Below are 22,065 nucleotides of genomic sequence, written 5' to 3'. Positions count from 1 at the left end.
CCTTTCTCTTAATGTCAGCAAGACAGGGTGATCGACTTCAGGAAGCAATACACAAACCCCAGTTTGCATTGACGGTGCCCACATAGAGATGGTTGAAAACCCAATTCCAAGCATCAACATCACCAACAAATTCTGCTGGACCAATAAAAGCAACGACCAAGAAAGCAAACCAACGCCTATATTTCCTTAGAAGGCTTCGGAAGTTCGGAATGTCCCCAATAACTCTCACCAACAGGTACACCATAGAAAGCATTTTATCATTTTATCAGGATGCATCAGAGCTTGGTTTGGGAACAGCTCCATCCAAAACCCAAGAAATTGCAGCAAATTGTGATGCGGCACAGACCATCACACAAATCAACCTCCCTTCTATTGACTCCATTTAAACATCACACTGCCTTGGCAAGGTCAGCAGCATAATCAAGGATGAATCGCACCCTGGCCGCTCCCTCTTCTCCCCTCTCCCATCAGGCAAAAGATATAGAATTGTGAAAACGCACACCACCAGGTTCAGGGACAGTTTCTTCCCAGTTGTTATCAGGCAACTGAATCATCCTACCACAACCAGAGAGCAGTGCTAAACTGCTATCTACCTTTTTGATGACCCTCGGACTATCCTTGATCGGACTTTGATGGCTTTACCTTGCACTAAATGTTATTCTCTTATCATGTATCTATACACTGTAAATGGATCGATTGTAATCATGTATTCTCTTTCTACTGACTGGTTAGCATGTAACAAAAATATTTTCACTGTACCTCGGTACACGTAACAATAAACTAAACTGAATAAGTGTCAACTATCGAGCAATCATGTTCTGTAGACTTCTATGCTGTGCTGATTCAAATGCTCAGAGTTTCTATGTTATGATATTATCTGCCTTAATCACCTCTTCAACCAATGTATTCCTGATGTTTTAGAAGTGATGATAATGCATTGTTTGTAATATATTCGTTTCACAAAATAGCGTATCCAATAAAGCTACAGACCACTGACTATATATCGTTTGTTTTGACGGAAAGATATCCGAACAGATAGTCTCAAGTCTCAGTACTGTCCAAACGTACCTGTGTTCTGGTGGCTAACCAGCCGAGATTGGTAAAAGCTCTGCAACATAATCCAGGTAACTGTCTCCAACCAACAGGTGCCTGTTGCAGTAGTGATGATGTCATTAAAGCACAGTAATGGAACCCTGCCCTGGGATACTAAATATCCTCTTATAAAGGTGGACTTCACAATTGTGTCCTGCAACAAATTTTAGTCAGAATTATTGAGGTATACTTGAAAATTATTAAGGAGTATTATCACACAATATCTCGTGCATTACTTATTTATTCATGCACAAAATTTGTAATCTAGAAAAATATGCGCTGCAAAATTGTTTTAACCTCTTTAAAGCTAGATTCCCCAAAACTATTTGAGTACCTGGAACGAGTAACTATAAATTGTGTTCACATGCTGTGCTTAATACCCCAGGACTCAATGCTAGAATGTCATAAAGTAAAATATTTTTAGTTTACTTGTCACCTCAGGAAATATTAATGCAGATGAACAATAGCACAGAGTGTGATCAATTTCATAATGTCATTTCGTTTAGGGCAGCAAATTGGCACAGCTTGCAGAGTTGGTCTCTCAGTGCCAGAAACCTGGGTTCGATCCTCAGGTGCTGTCTGTGTGGAGTTTGCACATTCTCCAGGTGACCGCGTGTGTTTCCTCCAACTGCTCTAGTTTCCTCCCATATCCCAAAGATATGCTAGTTAATTGACCTTTGTAAATTGCCCCTAGCGTGCAGGGAGTAGATATGAAAGTGGGATAACATCGAACTAAAGTGAACAGGTGATCAATGGTCAACGTGGAGTCAGTGGGCCAAAGGGACTGTTTCCATGCTGTATTTTTCAAACAGTCAATCCAGGAAGCCAATGAAACTTGGTCACCAAAATGTGAATCACGCTTTCAAAGGCATCCCACACCATATATGCTTGCAATAACTGCCAAATACCTGATGCTTCTGAGACCAAGTGGAAATAAATGACGAGATTTATTTTGTTCCCATCATACATGTGAAGATTAGCAAAAGAGTTAAAAAGATTACTCTGGCAGCATGATGATGAGGATTGAAGGACTTCATCCAATAGTGACATGCGAACAGGTTTGCTGGATGACGCAATACATTATTGAAGATGGAGATAGTAATGTCTATGTTCTGCAGTGTGGAAGCCAGCAGGAAGGGATGCGCTGAAAGAAGTGCACTTGAATCACAAATGGCAAGCTCAGGAGATCAGGGGCGTGTGAAATAGAAGTAGAATGATTGGAAAATTCTTTGCTTTTACTTGTTCCAGTAAAAAACTACACCAGGCCTAATTTCCACACAAGATTGATTTTGTTGATTCTTGCATTTGGCTCGTTTTTTGCCAGTGAGCACTGGAACAAATACTTCTTTGCCCTTCTCAACAACATCCATTTAGATGTTGTTTATTTATTCATGGCCATAGATGAGTTTGTTTTCAAAGTTAGAAAAAAACAGTTCCTGTGATTATTAGGTTCACTGCCAATGTCAATGAGGCCTGTTGTATACAGTCTCTGAATATAGCGAGTCAAACACCGAGTTAGTTAGGTGCTTCTAAGGATTATATTACAGAGTGTAAAATTAAAAGTATGGATTGCAGACGAGTGCAATGTAGCTGGCGCAACAAAGGAAACTGATAATAGACAGAGCTGAAAACCTTGGATATGATCCAGAAAGGAATCCGAGGAAGGGATTTGAAAAGGACAGTAGGAAAAAAGAGGAGGACTGGATTCTGCAGGGAGTCAAGATGCAAGATGGTGTGAATGCAGAGTCACAAAAATGGGAGACATAAGAAACATCTAACATTGAAATTGTTGCGGTTAGGTTTGTGGCTCCAATTATATATCAAATACAATGTCTAATTGTTCCAACTGTAGTAACTCCTCAGATTTACTGAAGTATGTTAAGTCTGATGTTAACAATTAAGAGCTGGAGGAAATCAGCTGGTCAGGCAGCCTGACTGACTGTCGAAATACTTTTTAAAAAGCACTTTCCATGATTAACATTATTCATACCTAGTGAATAGAATAACGCACTATAAAAGGATAATTTATTCACTAGATCTTAGATTATGTCTTGTGTGTATTCCAACAAGAGAATTACCTTGGTTGCCTGGGTCACTCTATCTATCTCACTATCACCAAGCTCCGAAAGGCATTTGGCAACTCCAACATAAATGTTTAGTTCATTGACCTGAGAAGATAAGAAAGAGGAATATAATTAACTGATGAATCATTATGTCACAACTACAGTATGGCTTCTTAATTAATATAATTGGCCTTGGTGCCAATCAAGGAGGGCAGTTTGTACTGGATAGTACGTTTGGAGCTGCACTGAAGTACAGTAAAACATAGAATATACATAGGACCCAAAATAAATCGGTATTCAACCATGTCTATAATTGTGTATTTGATTAAATATCTTTCAATGACACATGTAATCACTGCGCTAGGTGAAATAATTTTTTGGACTAAATTATATAAATGCTAAATGGTAATCCACCAAATGGTGATGTGACTGTATCATAATGTGCAATTGTACTTTGCTAATGAATAATAAACCTTAGTGATTTTTGCAGAACAATGTTTTCTTTGTGATCACGTTATTAAATAAATACATTATTAAATAACAGTTTGTTTCCATGTTTGGCCATATTCCAAATGCTTTATCCATTCCACAGGGAGATGGAGCCAAACAATACTTCCATTCATAAAGAAGGAAATTTAATATCATACTATGGGACTCTTCCTACAAGCTGGTTATGGGGCAGATAAAGGTGGGCTGAGAGAAGTGTACTAGATACAGACTCATTACCAAAACCAGTTCCAAAGGGACCTGATTACATTTTGGTTGGCTTTTAATTTTATACCTAATTTCCAGCTGTACGAAAATTAAGAAACATCAACATGTAAGGGTAGTTCAGAAGTGAAAACACATAACTTCAGATTCAGGGACAGTTTCTTCCCGTTGAGTGTCCATTCCAATTACCCCGAGATTCTTTGTGGTGATCAGGCAACTGAACCATCTCATCAACTAGAGAGCGGTCCCATCTAATTGGAGACCAGCATCTGCAGTTCCTCATTTCTACACTCTAAGCATTTTTTTAGTCTTTTAGTTTTTGACAACAAGGTAAAACCATCTAAGCAGTTGATTAAATGCAAAATAAAGGTTGAATGGGGGCAACAGTGCAACTGGTTTCCTTCAAAGTTGCCAGTGGGAGTTTGTGGAGCACCTCGGAATGCCCAGCAACCACATCAGCAGTTAGTGTCTGTGAATCCAGGAACTGTCAGACTGAGCTCAGAGATGGAGATATTTTGTGGGAATTATAGAAGCAAAAAGTTACCAGGCCCAGGACTGAGAGGTGGATACCCCTCCAATGTTAGCCAGGCTGATCCTATACGAGGTCTCGACCAGGATGGCATGACGCTAGTCTACTCAGCTGTCGTACTCGGGCAGTGTGTTAAGGATCCACTGCCGTTCTTCTTATCCAAATGATATGAAGTTTTGTTTAGTTTAGCGGAAACAGGCCCTTCGACCCACCGGGTCCGCATATTAACACTATCCTACACCCACTAGTGAAATATTTTCACATTTACCAAGCCAATTAACCTACATACCTGTACGTCTTTGGAGTGTGGGAGCAAACCGAAGATCTCGGAGAAAAACCACGTAGGTCATGGGGAGAACGTACAAACTCCGTACAGACAGCACCTGTAGTCGGGATCGAACCCGGGTCTCCGGTAATGTATTCGCTGAAAGGCAGCAACTCTACCACTGTGCCACCGTGCCGCCCAGATCTAGCTGCTTTGTGTAAGGACAAGGTCTGTAGTAATTCTGACTAAACTAACCAGATCTTACCATAAACGGGGAACAAGGAAAAGGAATGTGCCAATAATAGGGGAGAATATCATCAGGGAGATATTGTTGTCCACTGCGGTGACCAGAAGGTGGCTGCTTGCTGTCAGTGGCAGCTGGAGTGGAGTGAAGATGCAGAGGGAGTAATTACATGCAAGGCCAAAAGAGAGATATCAGAAGGTTGGGACCAGAGTTCTGTTGAATTAAAAAACTAGGGCAGTACATACATCATCTGTATGTTCACAATGTATATTTTGGGTGAAGGGATATAGTCCGTTGCATCGGAAGGATTCAAGTAAGCATGTTCAAAAGAAGAGATTATCAAAAGCTGGCAGGTCTAAGTGCATTCAAGAGGAGAAAGACAGGTTGACAGTGATAGTAAGGGATAAATAACCTTGTTATGGATTATCAGGAACAAGTGAAAAAAAATTAAAAGGAAAAGAACTTCACCTGAATGCTCAAAACATTTGCTAAAATGTGTATAAAGATGAAGGGCTTAATCTAAATGCAACCACAAAGTAATGATAGCTGGGAATGAAATGGGGCAGATCTTCATGATTGTTATCAGCAATTCCCACCAGAAAGGTTGGCTCACGATAACAAACAAGGAAGTCGAGGAGTCACTGAAAGACTCACGGATATGGTAACAACGCCCAGTCTTGCACTGTTGCCTTGTGGAAACCCCATTGAATGGGGTTTAAAGGATATCAAACTAGGAAACAGCAGGAAGGAAGTTGCTTTTGTTTAACTGTCACATGGAATTAATATTATAATTATTTACAAGTGCCTTTAGATGTTCTTATTTAAATTTCTTTTCAATGTGGCTTCACAAGTCCCAACTCTCTAGCCCCCCACTCTCCAGAGGTGTTCTCCTCCACATCATGGTGAATGCTGTAAGACACACTCTGGGTGAGGTGTCTTGCTTTAATTAAATCTATTGCTGTTAAATAAAAACTGTACCTGAATTTCATTGGGCAGCATCTCAAAAATCTTCTCAACACTTCTGCACAATACGCCCCAGCTGTGTTGCACTTGGTTGGGAACCTTCATGGCTTCATTTAGCCCTTGCAGAATAGAATGGCAAACTTCGAGGCTTCTCTGCCTGCTCTCTGTGGTGAAGTATTGGACCGCAAGAACTTCAACAAATGTCTGAAGTTTATCTTCTGGCACGTATTTCATCCAGGAAGCAAGAGATGTAAAGAGATATTTCCTCATTGTGAGCTATAGATGAAAGAAACATGTACAGAATAAAAAAAACTGTATTAAAATGTTACCACTGCAGAGGGAAAGATGGTGCTCTGGAGTATATTATCTACGTTGCAATTCTCTCATTTAATTCCTCACAGGGGGTTGATTTACAAATTGCTCTAAGAGGATAGCAATGATATACTTTGTGTTACAAAACATATTTGACTCTGCCTTGTTTAATGCAATGTCCACAATGGTGAGTTTCTTGATAACTTTAAGCACCACCCAGGTTGTAGATTTGGCTGATTTTTTAAAGTGTCATTTGTTCGTCCCCTGAGGTTATATAGGTGGAGCTGAGAAATTAAAAAAAGGGTTGATCAACTTGTCAGGCCTTCAAATGATCACAATAATTAGAAGAGCAAGTATGCCAGGAGATTGCAGGCAGCTGCAGGATTAATAAGACTGTTGTAGTTGGGGATGTTAAACTTTCCCAACATTGACTGGGATTGTCACAGGGCGAAAGGTTTAGACGGGGTACATTTTGTCAAATGTGTTCAGAAATATTTCCTCAGGCAATATGTCGAGGACCCTACACAGGAAAGGGCAATACTCAATCTAGTCTTAGGAAACTGGGAGGGGCTGAACAGTTCATGATGAGCCTTTTGGGCCCAGCGACCACTGTTCTGTTATGTTCGTTATGGATAAGGAAAGGGCGAGCCCGTGAGATAAAATTCTAAATTGGGGCAACAACTTTGAGGGTATTAGAAAGGAGCTCACTGAAGTTGTTGTGGAGCAGTTTGTTTGCAGGAAAAGGAATGTCCGAAACGGATAGAAACATAGAAAATAGGTGCAGGAGTAGGCCATTCATCCCTTCGAGCTAGCACCGCCATCCAATGTGATCATGGCTGATCATCCAAAATCAGTACCCCGTTCCTGCTTTCTCCCCATATCCCTTAATTCCGTTAACCCTAAGAGCTATATATCTAACCCTCTCTTGAAAACATCCAGTGAATTGGCCTCTACTGCCTTCTGTGGCAGAGAATTCCACAGATTCACAATTCTCTGAGTGAAAACGTTTTTCCTCATCTCAGTCCTAAATGTCCTAAATTCTTAAACTGTGATCAATGGTTTTGGACTCCCCCAACATCGGGAACATTTTTCCTGCATCTAGCCTGTCCAATCCCTTAAGAATGTTATATATTTCTATAAGATCCCCTCTCATCCTTCCAAATTCCAGTGACTATAAACCCATTCGATCTATTTTTTCATCATTTTTGTCAGTCCCGCCATCCCGGGAATTAACCTACGCTGCACTCCCATAAAAGTAAGAATGTCCTTCCACAAATTAGGAGACAATACTGCACACAATACTCCAGGTGTGGTCTCACCAGGGCTCTGTACAACTGCAGTAGGACCTCCTTGCTCCTACACTCCAATCCTGTCGCTATGAAGGCCAACATGCCATTTTCTTTCTTCACTGCCTGCTATACCTGCCTGCTTACTTTCACAAGGATACCCAGGTCTCGTTGCACCTCCCCTTTTCCTAATCTGGCACCATTCAGATAATAGACACAAAATGCTGGATGTAACTCAGCAGGTCAGGGGCAGCATCTCTGGAGAGAAGGAATGTGGGACTTTTCAGGTGTAGACCCTTCTAACCATTCAGATAATAATCTGCCTTCTTGTTCTTGCCATCAAAGTGGACCACCTCACATTTATCCATATTATACTGCATCAGCCATGCATCTGCCCACTCACCCAACCTATCCAAGTCACCCTGCAGCCTCATAGCATCGTCCTCGCAGCTCACACTGCCACCCAAGTTTGTGTCATCCGCAAACTTGGAGATGTTACATTTAATTCCTTCACCTAAATCGTTTAAATATATTGTAAATAACCGGGGTCCCAGCACTGAGCCTTGCGGCACCCCACTAGTCACTGCTAGTGATGTTTTTAAAAGTGTGCTGGCAAGAATCCAGGACATGCATGTTCCTGTTAAAGCGAAGAGCAAGGCAGGTGGACGTACAGAAGCTTCGCTGACGAGAGAAATTGAAGCTCTGGTCAAGAATAAAGCTGCGACATGGGACTGGTATAGGCAGTTGGAATCAAGTGTATCTCTGGAGGAGTTTCGGGAACTGAGAACAATAAAATCAGAAGGGCAAAAAGGTGGCACGAGGTAGCTCTGGCAGATAGAATTAAGGATAATCCAGAGATTTTATAAGTAAGTTAAAAGTAAAATGTTAACCATAAAGAGAATAGGGCTTCTCAGGAATAAAAGTGGTCATCTCTGTGTAGAGCCATTGGAGATGATGAAGGTCCTCAAGGAGTATTTCATCTCTATTTTTACTGTGGAGAAAGACATGAGGACCTGGGAACTTGGGGCAGTCAGTAGTACAGTCGAGGAGGTGCTGAACGTCCTTACATACATGAACGTTGACAAATCTCCTGGGCCTGATCAGATATATCTGAGGACACTGTCAGAAGCTAGAGCAGAAATTACAGGTGGCCTGGCTGAGATTTACGAGTTATCATTAAATATGGGTGAGGTTCCAGTAGATTGGATGGTGGTAAATGTTGTCACTTCATTTAACAAGGAAAAGCCTAGAAACTATAGGCCAGCAAGTCTAACATCTGTGCTAGAGAGTATTCTGAGGGATAAGTTATACATGCATTTAGATAGATAAGGGATTTGGGATTAAGATTAGTTTGCACGGTTTTTTACATGGGAGATCATGTCGCACGAATTGGCTATATTTAAAAGGGAGTTAGATGTGGCCCTTGTGGCTAAGGGGATCAGGGGGTATGGAGAGAAGGCAGGTACGGGATACTGAGTTGGATGATCAGCCATGATCATATTGAATGGCGGTGCAGGCTCGAAGGGCCGAATGGCCTACTCCGGCACCTAATTTCTATGTTTCTAATAATCTGATTGAGGTTTTTGAGGACATCACGTAAAAGGTTGATGAGGGCAGAGCTGTAGGCATTGGCTACGTGGATTTCAGCATGGCATTTGACAAGTTTCCGTATGGTAGGCTGCTTTGGAAGGTTAGATCGTATGGGAACACTGACTGCTCCAGGCAGAATGCAAATGAAACCTGTACCTCAAATTGAAGGGAAAAAAAATGCTGGAAAAAAGCAGGTCAGGCAACATATGTGGAAATCCTTCATGGACGCATTTAAGAGTCAAACAGGTAAACCCGAATCATACAAGGAAGCTGTTTATGCCAATAATCAATTGATCTCTTGGAGAGACCGGAAGCTACAAAATGTTTCTGGCACAAAGACTAGATTTTTGCAATGCCCAAATTAAAAGAAAAAATTATGTGATTTCTTAGAAGAGAAATATCAAAAAATTCAGCAAGGATAGTGTTACACCTAGATTTCATTTTTATTATGTTACTCGACCAAGTGGGCACCGTTGGGTCCCTGTCACAGGGGAGGGCTGATCCCTGAACGCAATATTCTACCACTCACCCATAGCCCCCAACTGCACAGACGTGGCGACGGGTTCTAGTTGTGACGCGAGTAACGGCAACCCCCCCCCAACTGCGCCTCGCCATCCCTCTTCCTATCCCTAACCTCCTCCATTCCCTCTCATCCCGAGCATTCCCATCCCTTCTCTTGCCCATCCCTCTTCTTTCCCCTCTCCTCCTCCTCTCCCCCACTCCCTCCCACTCTTTTCCCCTACCCTGTCACTCACTCCCTCCCTCCATAATCCCTCTCCTCTCCCTACCCTCCTCCTATCCCCCATCACACACACACTAACCACCCACATTGATATTATATTAAGAAGGGAGGGAGGAGAGGGGTAGGGCTGCCCAGCAGCCCTCGGCCTCAGAGTGAGCCTCAGCTCCATGGCCTCGCATCCTCGGCGCTTCAGACCCCGAGTACGGGGAGGGTGGAGTGGGCAGGCTTGCGTGATCCCGAGTGAGCCTGCGGGCCGCCAGCGAGGATGGCGAAAAGCAGCGGGGGGACCAGCTGATCTGTGGCTTCCGCCAGCGTGACAGAGCCGGGCTGGGGAGGGGGGGGATGTGGAGGAGAGCCGGGCGGCACGCGATGAGAAGGTGGCCAGTGTGAGGCGAAAAAATGACTGTGGGGGGGGTGAAGGATTTTATTAAAAATGTGTACAGAAAAATGACTACATTTAATGAGGAATAGATTTGCGAATGTAAAAGTAAAATTGCTAATGAAATGGTAAAAATCTCGGCATTTTTGCGTCTGGTTTTCACGGAGTAACGAATCAAAGGCAAAATGTTAAAGGCAAAATGACATACACACACACACACACAGCTCTAATAGTATACTAGATCAAGCGCGGACCCCTTGGGTCTGTTCCCCCAACGCGTGGTTGCGAGGGGAGGGGGCGGCCTGAGGCGTCACACACACACACACACACACACACACACACTAACCACCCCCATTAATATTAATTAATATTAATGTTATTCATATTAATATTAATATTATTAATTCACTCCTTGTACCCCATGCCCTGCCCTATCCACTCACCCATAGCCCCCAATTCGCAGGCACAGAGGGGGAGACGGAGGTACAGAGAGGGAGACACGGAGGCACAGAGAGAGAGAGACACAGAGGCACACAGAGATACACGGAGGCTCATAGAGGGACACGGGGACACAGAGAGGGACACGGAGGCACAGAGAGAGACACGTAGGCACAGAGAGATACACGGGGACACAGATAGGGACACGGAGGCACAGAGAGGGACACGGAGGCACAGAGACACGGAGGCACAGAGAGATACACGGGGACACAGAGAGGGACACGGGGACACAGAGAGGGTCACGGAGGCACACAGAGAGGGTCACGGAGGCACACAGAGAGGGTCACGGAGGCACACAGAGAGGGTCACGGAGGCACAGAGAGGGTCACGGAGGCACAGAGAGATACACGGGGACACAGATAGGGACACGGAGGCACAGAGAGGGACACGGAGGCACACGGAGATGGCAGAATGGGGGTGAAGTGGGGGTGAAGGGGGGAAGAGGAAGGAGAGGGGGGGGGGGGGAGAGGTGAATGGGGGGGGGGGGGTTTGGAATGAGTGGGCAGGCGGGGGGGGGGGGGGGTGGGTGTTGTTACCAAACTGACTGTGGAATGAAAAGTCAGTGAAAGCGGCGCGATTAGAGACTGTGAGGCCTCGCATCCTCGGCACTTCTGAGACGCCGGCTCTGTCACGCTGGCTGTTCCCCCGTTGCTAGAAAAGCAGCGGTTGAAAATCCGATGTTTGGCTTGAGGCAGCGTGACAGAGCCGGGCCGGGCACCAGCGGTAGGGAAAAATCTTGGCGTTTTTGATAGCAGAGCCGGGCGTCAGTAGCCGTTATGGTTGCTGGCCAGCAGGAGGCGACAAAATGAGTGAGTGGGAGGGGGGGTGTGGAGGATTATATTAAAAAACGGGTACATAAAACAGTCAAAATGGTTTGAGGAGTGCATCCGTGAATGTAAAAGTTAATTAGCTAGCGAAATGGAAAAAATGACGGAGATTCAGTGTGTGGTGCTGGCAGACTAAGGTTTCAAAGAGGCCGAATCTGACACAAACACACACACAGAGGATAGATAGATCGATAGATAGATAGATAGAGAGATAGAGAGAGAGATAGAGAGAGAGAGAGAGAGATAGAGAGAGAGATAGAGAGAGAGATAGAGAGAGAGATAGAGAGAGAGATAGAGAGAGAGATAGAGAGAGAGATAGAGAGAGAGATAGACAGATAGACAGATAGACAGATAGACAGATAGAGAGATAGAGAGATAGAGAGATAGATAGATAGATAGATAGATAGATATCATAGGACACCTGCAGATGTTACACGACATTTTGCCCAACTCGCATTTTCATATACCAATTTCAGGCCAGGGAAAGCGTTAAATGCAGGTACATTTATGACATTTAAAAGAAACTTGGACAGGTAACATTGAGAAGAAAGGTTTGGAGGGATATGGGCCAGGTGCAGGTAGGTGTGAATGGCTCAGTTTAGCAACTTAGGCCGCATCGATGAGTTGGGCCTGTTTCCACACTATATAGCTCTATATGCATTATAGCACAATAAATAAATTAATAACAAGATATACCTACATTAAGGCTATGCACTAAGGGTGGTGCTATCCACATTCCTAAAAACATTGCAGCACTTTGAGATGTCTGAGCCTGGGTCACTGCAACTTCAATGCCATGTTGCTGGATATCTTCACCTACAATCAGGAAAAAAAAAGTTGCATAAATTGGTGCATTCCAATGTGACCACTACATGGCGCTGTTTGCTATAAGATTAATGTGGTGTCAAAGTTCCCAATCCCTAATTCCAAACTTGCTTCCTGAGGGCCGTTGATTTCTCACCAATTGCTCATTAATTTTGGATAATTTAGCAAATGCAGCAAGCATGGGAAATTTATTTAAAATACATGGGAAATGCAATATACAAATCTTGTATGATGGAACTGTGGCATTTAAAATTCCATTGCCTAATCGTAGAGAGGGAGGGGTATGTTATGAAACAAATCCTTTGGTAATTCTATGCCATATTGCAACTATAATAAAAGGGCAACTTTAACTTACTCCTACGTCCATTACAGGAGATTCTGCGCTTTACAGCCTGTCACCAACTGACTATGTCCGAGGTATAAATCAATGGGAAGTTTCACGACTCACAAAAAGATCATCAAACTCAACAGACAGGGGGCCACATCTGACACAGAAATTAACCTTGGGTGACCTCAAAGTTCTGGACCTTTCATCACTTCAGCAGATTTTATTTTAAAGACACGACCAATCATCTTGGCCATTGAGGCCTGATTTTGCTGGAAAGCAGAGCCTTTATTTCAATGATTTAAAAAATATATATTTCCAGGAATTCAAATTTAAAATCTCACTGTTGCTTTGCAAAAGAGCATCTAAAGGAAAATAAATATTTCACTGAAAGTACTCGTGTTGCTAAATTACTCAAACTTCACCACTTTGTAGATAACCATCCAATTAGAAACTGCTTTCTTTGACGCATTTCCTAATTTGAGAAATTATATATTTTTTATCATATGAAATTCCCTATAATCTCTTTGTCATATCACGGCATGACACCCTGCAAAATATATCACTGCTCTCACAGATGTCGGGAAGGAAGATTAGGTGATAAAACTGTTTTACATAATGATGATCAGTGGGTATTTTCTCAACACAGGGTTAAGAGTGTTGTAACGGAAGCCTTCGTGGTTTAATACGTTACAAAAAAAATGAACATTTACATATGTTTTGAAATCAATGATGATATCTTTTATAACTTACCAAAATTCAGTCTCATAAGTGGAGATAGTATGGAAGCCCAATTCACAGGTGGAAATTGATAACTGGTCCCACATCTCGCAATCGGCCCCAACAAAACCTTCACTAGCTGGGGAGGAGTTGACTCAGGACCTGAAAGTGAAATCAATTAGGTGCAAGATAATGTTATGGTAGGTAGTGCTGTGTAATAATGTGTGTTATGAGTATTTTCTGTTTAATTTTGTGACACATATCATGGCTTAATTTCTGGTACACCAATACTATTACTTAGAAGTAGTAAAAAACCTAACAAGTTAAACACACTTTCAAGGGACAAAATTGTACATCATCCCACCACCACGTTAATTCCACGCTATGAATGTAATGTGCCAATGACTGAAGGTATTGTCTGGATAATGTGTCTTAAAGCACACGGCATTGGGGGTTCAGTATTGATGTGGATAGAGAACTGGCTGGCAAACAGGAAGCAAAGAGTACGAGTAAACGGGTCCTTTTCACAATGGCAGGCAGTGACTAGTGGGGTACCGCAAGGCTCAGTGCTGGGACCCCAGCTATTTACAATATATATTAATGATCTGGATGAGGGAATTGAAGGTAATATCTCCAAGTTTGCGGATGACACTAAGCTGGGGGGCAGTGTTAGCTGTGAGGAGGATGCTAGGAGACTGCAAGGTGACTTGGATAGGCTGGGTGAGTGGGCAAATGTTTGGCAGATGCAGTATAATGTGGATAAATGTGAGGTTATCCATTTTGGTGGCAAAAACGGGAAAGCAGACTATTATCTAAATGGTGGCCGATTGGGAAAGGGGGAGATGCAGCGAGACCTGGGTGTCATGGTACACCAGTCATTGAAGGTAGGCATGCAGGTGCAGCAGCCAGTGAAGAAAGCGAATGGTATGTTAGCTTTCATAGCAAAAGGATTTGAGTATAGGAGCAGGGAGGTTCTACTGCAGTTGTACAGGGTCTTGGTGAGACCACACCTGGAGTATTGCGTACAGGTTTGGTCTCCAAATCTGAGGAAGGACATTATTGCCATAGAGGGAGTGCAGAGAAGGTTCACCAGACTGATTCCTGGGATGTCAGGACTGTCTTATGAAGAAAGACTGGATAGACTTGGTTTATACTCTCTAGAATTTAGGAGATTGAGAGGGGATCTTATAGAAACTTACAAAATTCTTAAGGGGTTGGACAGGCTAGATGCAGGAAGATTGTTCCCGATGTTAGAGAAGTCCAGGACAAGGGGTCACAGCTTAAGGATAAGGGGGGAATCCTTTAAAACCGAGATGAGAAGAATTTTTTTCACACAGAGAGTGGTGAATCTCTGGAACTCTCTATGCCACAGAGGGTAGTTGAGGCCAGTTCATTGGCTATATTTAAGAGGGAGTTAGATGTGGCCCTTGTGGCTAAGGGGATCAGGGGGTATGGAGAGAAGGCAGGTACGGGATACTGAGTTGGATGATCAGCCATGATCATATTGAATGGCGGTGCAGGCTCGAAGGGCCGAATGGCCTACTCCTGCACCTAATTTCTATGTTTCTATGAAATGTTTTATATATTTATTCAAGGCAGTGGGTGAATCCGAGTTTAAATTTTATGCGGTAATGGTATTCTGCAACCGCCTAGCTACCGAACAATAATTTCCAAACATCCAAATCAAAATAGAAACATAGAAAATAGGTGCAGGAGTAGGCCATTTGGGCCTTCGAGCCAGCTCCACCATTCAATATGATCATGGCTGATCATCCAAAATCAGTACTCCGTTCCTGCTTTTTCCACATATCCCTTGATTCCGTTAGCCCTAAGAGCTATAGTTAACTTCTCTTGAATAGATTTAGACTTAGACTTAGATCCTTTATTTGTCATTCAAACCTTTTGGTCTGAACGAAATGTCGTTGCCTGCAGCCATACAGGTAATAATAAACAACAAAACACACAATAAACACAAATTAACATCCGCCACAGTGAATTCACCAGGCACCTCCTCACTGTGAAGGAGACAAAAATCTTAGGGTTACTGTCTCTTCCCTCCTCTTCTCCCTCTGCGCTGAGGCGATACCCCACCGGGCGATGGTAAGTCAGTCCCGCGGCTCACCGAGCCCCGCGCCGGGCCGCCTCAGCTAACGGAGCACTGTCTCAGCCCTGCACCGGGCCGCCACAGCCACCAGAGCACCGCCTCAGCCCCGCGCCGGGCCGCCTCAGCCACCGGAGCGCCGTCCCAGGCCCGAGCCGAGCCGCCCTCACGGGAGCGTCTCAGCCAGCACCGTCCCAGCCCCGTGCCAGACCGCCCTCACCGGAGCGCCGAGTCGTGCCGCTGCCACCGGAGCGTCTCAGCCAGCACCGTCCCAGCCCCGCGCCGGGCCGCCCTCACCGGAGCGCCGAGTCGTGCCGCTGCACGAACGCCACCACAGCTCGAAGACAGCCAGCCTCGCGTTGGTGAGTCCTGGACGACTCTACCTCCGGAGCCTCGAGGTCGGTCGCAGGTTGAAGGCCGCCAGCTCCGCCATTAGGCCTCAGCGCAGACGATAGCAGAGAAGGCGGATACGACAAGAAAAAGTCGCATTCCCATGAAGGAAGAGACAGAAAGCCCTGTTTCAGCCCCCCCACACACACATAACACAACCTAATAACCAAAAATTTAACTAAACAAGACAAAAAAAACAACACAAAAAAGTAAAAACAGACGGACTGCAGACAAGCCGCAGCCGTTCAACAGCGCCGCCACTTCCGGAATACATCGAATGAATTGGCCTCCACTGCCTTCTGTGGCAGAGAATTCCACAGATTCACAACTGATTGGTGAAAAAGTTTTTCCTCAACTCAGTCCTAAATGGCCTATCCCTTATTCTTAAACTGTGACCCCTGGTTCTGGACTCCCCCAACATCAGGAACATTTTTCATGCAACTGTCTGAAATTAATTTGCATTTAGTCCCAGATGATATACAATATTATCAGAGGGTTGAAGCCAGTGACTGCTTCTCGTTGGAACCTATATATAGGTCTATAACCAGTTAATGATGATCAGAGTGTTGCTAACATCTGATTTACTGTGCTCATGCATCATTTCAGGAAAGCTTCAGGAAACAATTTAATTAATCCAAATAAATTTATGTTACTGCCGCCTCAGAAATACAATAAAATATATTTCATGTATGTCTTGGAAAAACACCTTTGATTTGTCAAACCGACTGTTGTTCATAATACCGAGTTGGAGCTTCCAAAAACAACTTTTTAATCCATATTTTTTGTGCTGGCCAGATCTGTCGTTCTGGATCAGGAATGTTGGCACCAAGCCTCAGCATCAATGTGTGACACTAATCAAATGGCTTCTTAATGACAACTACCACTCGGTCCTGTCATATCCTCAGCCAGTACGAGCTGTTCATAACATTCTCATCTTAAGATCAGCATCCCAGCTGCGCCAGTGAATGGAGCTGTTCAGAGAAGTCGGCAAGCTGCCCAATAACCCATATCAGATGTACAGCCGTGAGCAATAAGAGTGAAATGAGTTACAATAACTGACATATTCTACAGATATTTGTGTCTTTATTTCGCTAGTGAACCTGATGTTGGTGCCTCTTGTACCAAGAGTACTCCCCAGGCTTTCGATCTCCCCGGGACAACACAACACCTTTTTATTTAAAGAGATAATTTGCAAGAGTAAGGTTTCACTCTGTAGACATTCACATTAACAAAATTGTTTGTTGGGTTTAGAAAATCAAATTGAATAAAAATAAGGGAAGTCATTTAAATTATTCATCCAAGTTAGAAACTACTGTAGCATCCAATAACATCTTCAGTGCAGGTTTTCAGACCTGATTACTCTTCCTGGAAGGTTACACCAGACTTCAGTTAATAGGAATGCTCTTGCCCAACACCACCATCATGTCTAAATTCATTGTAAAGTAACTCAAACACAGAATAGGTAACCTGACTTGCAAATAAAATGTTCACATAATAATATTCCAAAAACAATAATGAGGGCTATAACTAATCCATTTTTAGTTGTCTATTTGAGGAAGTTTTCCTTAAAAAAAGCTTATAGCTGTTCAACTTTCTGCAGAAACTTATATGATGGGCAATCGCCACGTTTGATCCAGCACCTCCACTAATAGAGGACGCCTGCAACATTGGAAGTGGAGTTTGAAACTCCATTATTCTGACTTCAAGGCAATGCTTTGTATGAATAAATATTTTCTGATACAAGTTCTCAATTTAGGCTGTACCAGTTTGGAACCAATGTTGCCTTTTGCACATGTTGATCTGTAATCACCCTTGCATCATTTAGTACGAACGTTTAATAAAAATCACACTCAATTCTCTTTTAAAAAAAGCTAATCTCACTGCTCACTGCCCCAAAGCTGGGTTTGGTTATTCACACAAATACTGCCACAACTTGAATGCTTTCCTTGCATCTTGATAACCACTGCATTAAGTAAAGTGTTGGCTAGCTTTAGCATCATTTCCACTATTATTGTACCATATTTTGGTGACCTTCCACATTCAATGAATCTGATGAATACATGCATTAATGGAAAACAACTAATCGTGTAACTGATTTAGAATCAGCAAATCATGAATGCAATCTGAGAATTTGGCAATTTCTTGCATACTCATGAATTTTACACAGATTTCTGTATATCCATATGGTAATGCTGATGAGATACTCGACCCAAAAGGTTGACTCATCTTCTCTCAGCAGAAGCTGCCCAATATACTGAGCACCTCTACCCAACACCTATTGCATTTGCTTCATATTTTCATCATCTTCCAGATGGGTTTTTTTTCTGATATTGCCAATAATTTATTCAGACTAAAATGACCAGAATTACCAACATCCTGGCCTTAAGAGCTAACATGAAGAGCTACAATGATAATGAGCGATTGTACCATTTGTACATGCTTTATGTGAAAATATGAAAGAAAATGCAGTCTTTTGATCCTGCAATTCATACTTGGGTACCAAGTTTCCGTCACACTTGTACAACAGCCCTGTCCTACAATGCGGCCAATGCAGAGAAATGAATTAATCTTGCCAGTGTTAAAAAGTTAAGGCTCTCTCTTGTATTTTAGATTTGTTTGTGTTGGGTTTCTGTTTGGGAAATTTGGAGAGGATCCATTTATATTTCGATTCTACACTAGCACAAGTATTTATTTTAGCAATATGACCTCTATCCAACGTACAGAATTATATTTTAGCAAGGTGTCCATGATGCTCCTTGGCTGTGCAGCAATACGAGTTTCAACCAACCTTATTCCACACTTCCATGCCATTTGGAATATTGTGGAACCAACTGCTACGTTAAGGCATCCGCCAGGAAAAAAACATCCAGTTCAAAAGGGACTGAAGACTTTTGACACACTATTTTTCAAAATAATGATTGTAACATAAGAAGACCTCACACTACAACATAAAATAATCTTTACTTGGAGTGCCATAGAACTTATATCAAAAACTCAATTCCATTCCATCCCATAAACGATCATGGGAAAAACTGAGCAAACGTTATTATGAAAGACAAACAATGTCGATGTAACTAAATACTTTCCATGTCATACCTTTTTTTCCTGCTTCAATAATATAGTCAGCAGCACATCTGAGAACACTCTTTTCTGGCAAATACCCAAAATCTGGAGGAACTATAAAAGCAATTGATATCATTAGATAATGAGACAAAATCCCCACTCGTCAGTGTGTCATTTACAGGCTTCAACTAGTGTGAAAACCACTCATGTTAAGTGAATTATCCATATTGCCTGCTAACCAGACAACAAAGCAATTAAAAACAAATAAAGGGACTAAGATGTACATCAAAACTACCGGACACAACACAGCACTCTCATAGAGCTGACAGGTTGACTTAAAAAAAAACCCAGTTTGCTCATTAGATGACAGATAGATGCTTAAAAAATACATCGGTAACATCTCAAAGTTGATGTTAGCTGACAAGCAAAACCCTGCTGTCATATTCAGTTTCGCTAGATTGGTTTCCAAACACTGGCAGAATGTATGACTCCATCGCTTGGCAACGGGTTTAGTAGTCTCAGCATCCTGGTAGCTTAATCATTTGAAAAATGTGGCGTCTATGGATGCACAGTGCGTAAGTTGTACTGCAGGTCACAGTCAAAAAGAGGCTAAGTAGGAGGTGGGAGGGGGGGAGGGTGGGGGGCAGAGCGGGGGAAGATATGGGAATTTTCACTTTGAAATGAATTAAAAAAAGCAGACTTCTAAAAGATTTTAGAAATTGTTAAATCTTGTTTTAACAAAAGGTGCTTAGCCATGAAACAGTCATTGGAACTGGCTCCACAACAATGCCATATCAGACCTTCAGCAAAATGATGTTCTTTGGCATCATTGTTGCCACTGGTCAGCATCAGCTCCAAATGAAATGGCTCCAATCAGAATTTCTACTGCCAAATCAGTCTGGTGTCCAAATGCCAATGTTGGATGTGGTTTTGTTGTATACTCTTGTTTTAAAGTTAAGCAAACTTTTGTCAAAGTAGAAGCATCCTTACATACATACAGTGCCCTCCATAATGCTTCGGACAAAGAGGTATCATTTAAGTATTTGAATCTGTACTCCACAATTTAAGATTTGTAATAGAAAATATCACATTGTCAGATTTTATTAAAGGCCATTTTTATACATTTTGGTTTGTATGGCCGCTGAAGGTACTGGCTCACTTATCTTCATTGATGATACAACTGCTGATGATAGTAGCATAATGAATTCTGAAGTGTATAGACACATCCTATCTGCTCAAATTCAAACAAATGCCTCAGAACTCATTGGCCGACTGTTCATTCTACAGCAAGACAATGATTCCAAACATACTGCTAAAGCCACAAAGGAGTTTTTCAAAGCTAAAAAATGGTCAATTCTTGAGTGGCTTAGTGAATCATCCGATCTAAACCCAATTGAGCATGCCCTTTATATGCTGAAGAGAAAACTGAAGGGGACTAGTCCCCAAAACAAGTATAAGCTATAGATGGCTGCAATACCAGCCAGGCAGAGCATCACCAGAGAGGACATCCAGCAACTGGTGATGTCCATGAATTGCAGACTTCAAGCAGTCATTGCATGCAAAGGATATGCAACAAAATACTAAACATGACTACTTTCATTTAGATGACATTGAGGTGTCCAAACATTATGGTGCCCTGAAATGGGGGGGGGGGGGGGGGGACTATGTATAAACACTGCTATAATTTCTCAATGGTGGGGGGGGGGGACTATGTATAAACACTGCTATAATTTCTCAATGGTGAAACCAAAATGTATAAAAATATCCTTTATTAAAAAACTGACAATGTGCGCTTCAATCACATGTGAATTTTTTTATTACAAATCTCAAATTGTGGAGTACAGAAGCAAATAAATCAATGATGGGTCTTTGTCCCAAACATTATGGAGGGCACCGCATGTAACTGTGGCAGACTAACAACACTTGGGTTAGAACCTGACCTTGGCTGTTATCTGTGCGAAGATTTGTCCATTCACCCTGCATGTGGGTTTCCCGAGTGCTCCAGTTTATTCCCATGTCCCAAAGATATGTTGGCAAGTTATTTATCTACTGTATTTTGCTCTTATTCTCTGTAGAAGCGGGGAAACGGTGGTTGGACCGCGTTGAAGAACCGGAGATGTAATAAAAGGTTATCGGGAAATAACTGGTGAACAGGACTGTTGGAACTGTTCTAATAGGCAGCATGGAATCAATTTGCCAAATAGCTTCAGTCAATATTCTATGAAAAATATGTCTTCTCTTTTAAAGCATATTTCTTACCATGGTCAATGACTAACATTTCTATTCTGGTGGTGTTTAAAGAAAATAATCCACAGAACTGACCAGTAACTGCTACTTTCTCAGCTTTATCCAAATTACAGTAAAATTACCAACCTGATGTCCGACTTTGACTGGATGACATGCTGGTCAAATGAAGGTGTCCTAAAACATAAGCTGCATGGGATTGCAGTCCAATTACTCCGGAAAAACTAATAATCTACGGTAAAACGGATGTTAATATGTCAATAAAAACAACTCACAATATATCAAGAAACGAGGATCTGCAGATGATGATATACAAAAAAAAGCCACAATGTATGGAGTAACTCAGCAGGTCAGGTAGCATCTCTGGAGAACATGGCTGGTGGTGTATTGGGTCGGGACCCTTCAGGTTCTTTGGAGACATGACTAGAGTCTCGACCCAAAACGTCACCATCCATGCTCTCCAGAGATGCTGTCTGACCGGCTGAGTTACTCCAGCACTTTGTGTCCTTTTCACAATATATTAAGTCATACAACTGAGCAAGCTGCACAAAATTGTTTTCAGAGCATTCTGAAAGCTTTTACATTAAAATATTTTTAAACTTCCTTGCCTTACCAGCTCAGAAAGGAGCCAAATGTCAGATGACCGGTAAAAACACAGGAAAAGTTGGACACAATCATAAGGTTAGACCACGTCTGTGGGAAGGGAAACCAAGTCAATGTTTGCGGTTGGAAACCCCTCATCGGAACTGAAAAGGGGATAAAACCAGCTTGTAAAGCGGCACAGAGAGTGGGGAGGGGGATGTCTCTGATAGGGTAAAACTAGGATGATCATGCTAATCAATAAACAAGGTCAATGAGTGAATGGAAATAGAGGGCAAGAACATAAGATAATAAAG

The 22,065-nt window shown here is 42.5% G+C and overlaps 1 protein-coding gene across 3 annotated transcripts in view; it reads right to left on the bottom strand.

Annotated features, from left to right (window-relative positions):
* The window catches only part of focad (focadhesin), a 228,058-nt gene that overhangs the window by 9,869 nt on the left and 196,124 nt on the right, over positions 1-22,065 (bottom strand). For all 3 annotated transcript variants that reach the window (XM_055632770.1, XM_055632768.1, XM_055632769.1), the window contains exons 34-40: positions 21,299-21,401; positions 18,959-19,039; positions 13,405-13,533; positions 12,202-12,317; positions 5,883-6,143; positions 3,171-3,260; positions 1,069-1,246 (exon numbers count right to left, since the gene is read on the bottom strand). In XM_055632770.1, the coding sequence (XP_055488745.1) occupies positions 1,069-1,246; positions 3,171-3,260; positions 5,883-6,143; positions 12,202-12,317; positions 13,405-13,533; positions 18,959-19,039; positions 21,299-21,401 (958 nt within the window). The remainder of the gene's footprint in view (positions 1-1,068; positions 1,247-3,170; positions 3,261-5,882; positions 6,144-12,201; positions 12,318-13,404; positions 13,534-18,958; positions 19,040-21,298; positions 21,402-22,065) is intronic.

The sequence above is a fragment of the Leucoraja erinacea genome, chromosome 3 (assembly GCF_028641065.1).
Source record: "Leucoraja erinacea ecotype New England chromosome 3, Leri_hhj_1, whole genome shotgun sequence".
Taxonomy (NCBI): domain Eukaryota; kingdom Metazoa; phylum Chordata; class Chondrichthyes; order Rajiformes; family Rajidae; genus Leucoraja; species Leucoraja erinaceus.
Note: the sequence above shows the minus strand (reverse complement) of the source record. Positions and strands in the feature narration are given on the sequence as shown.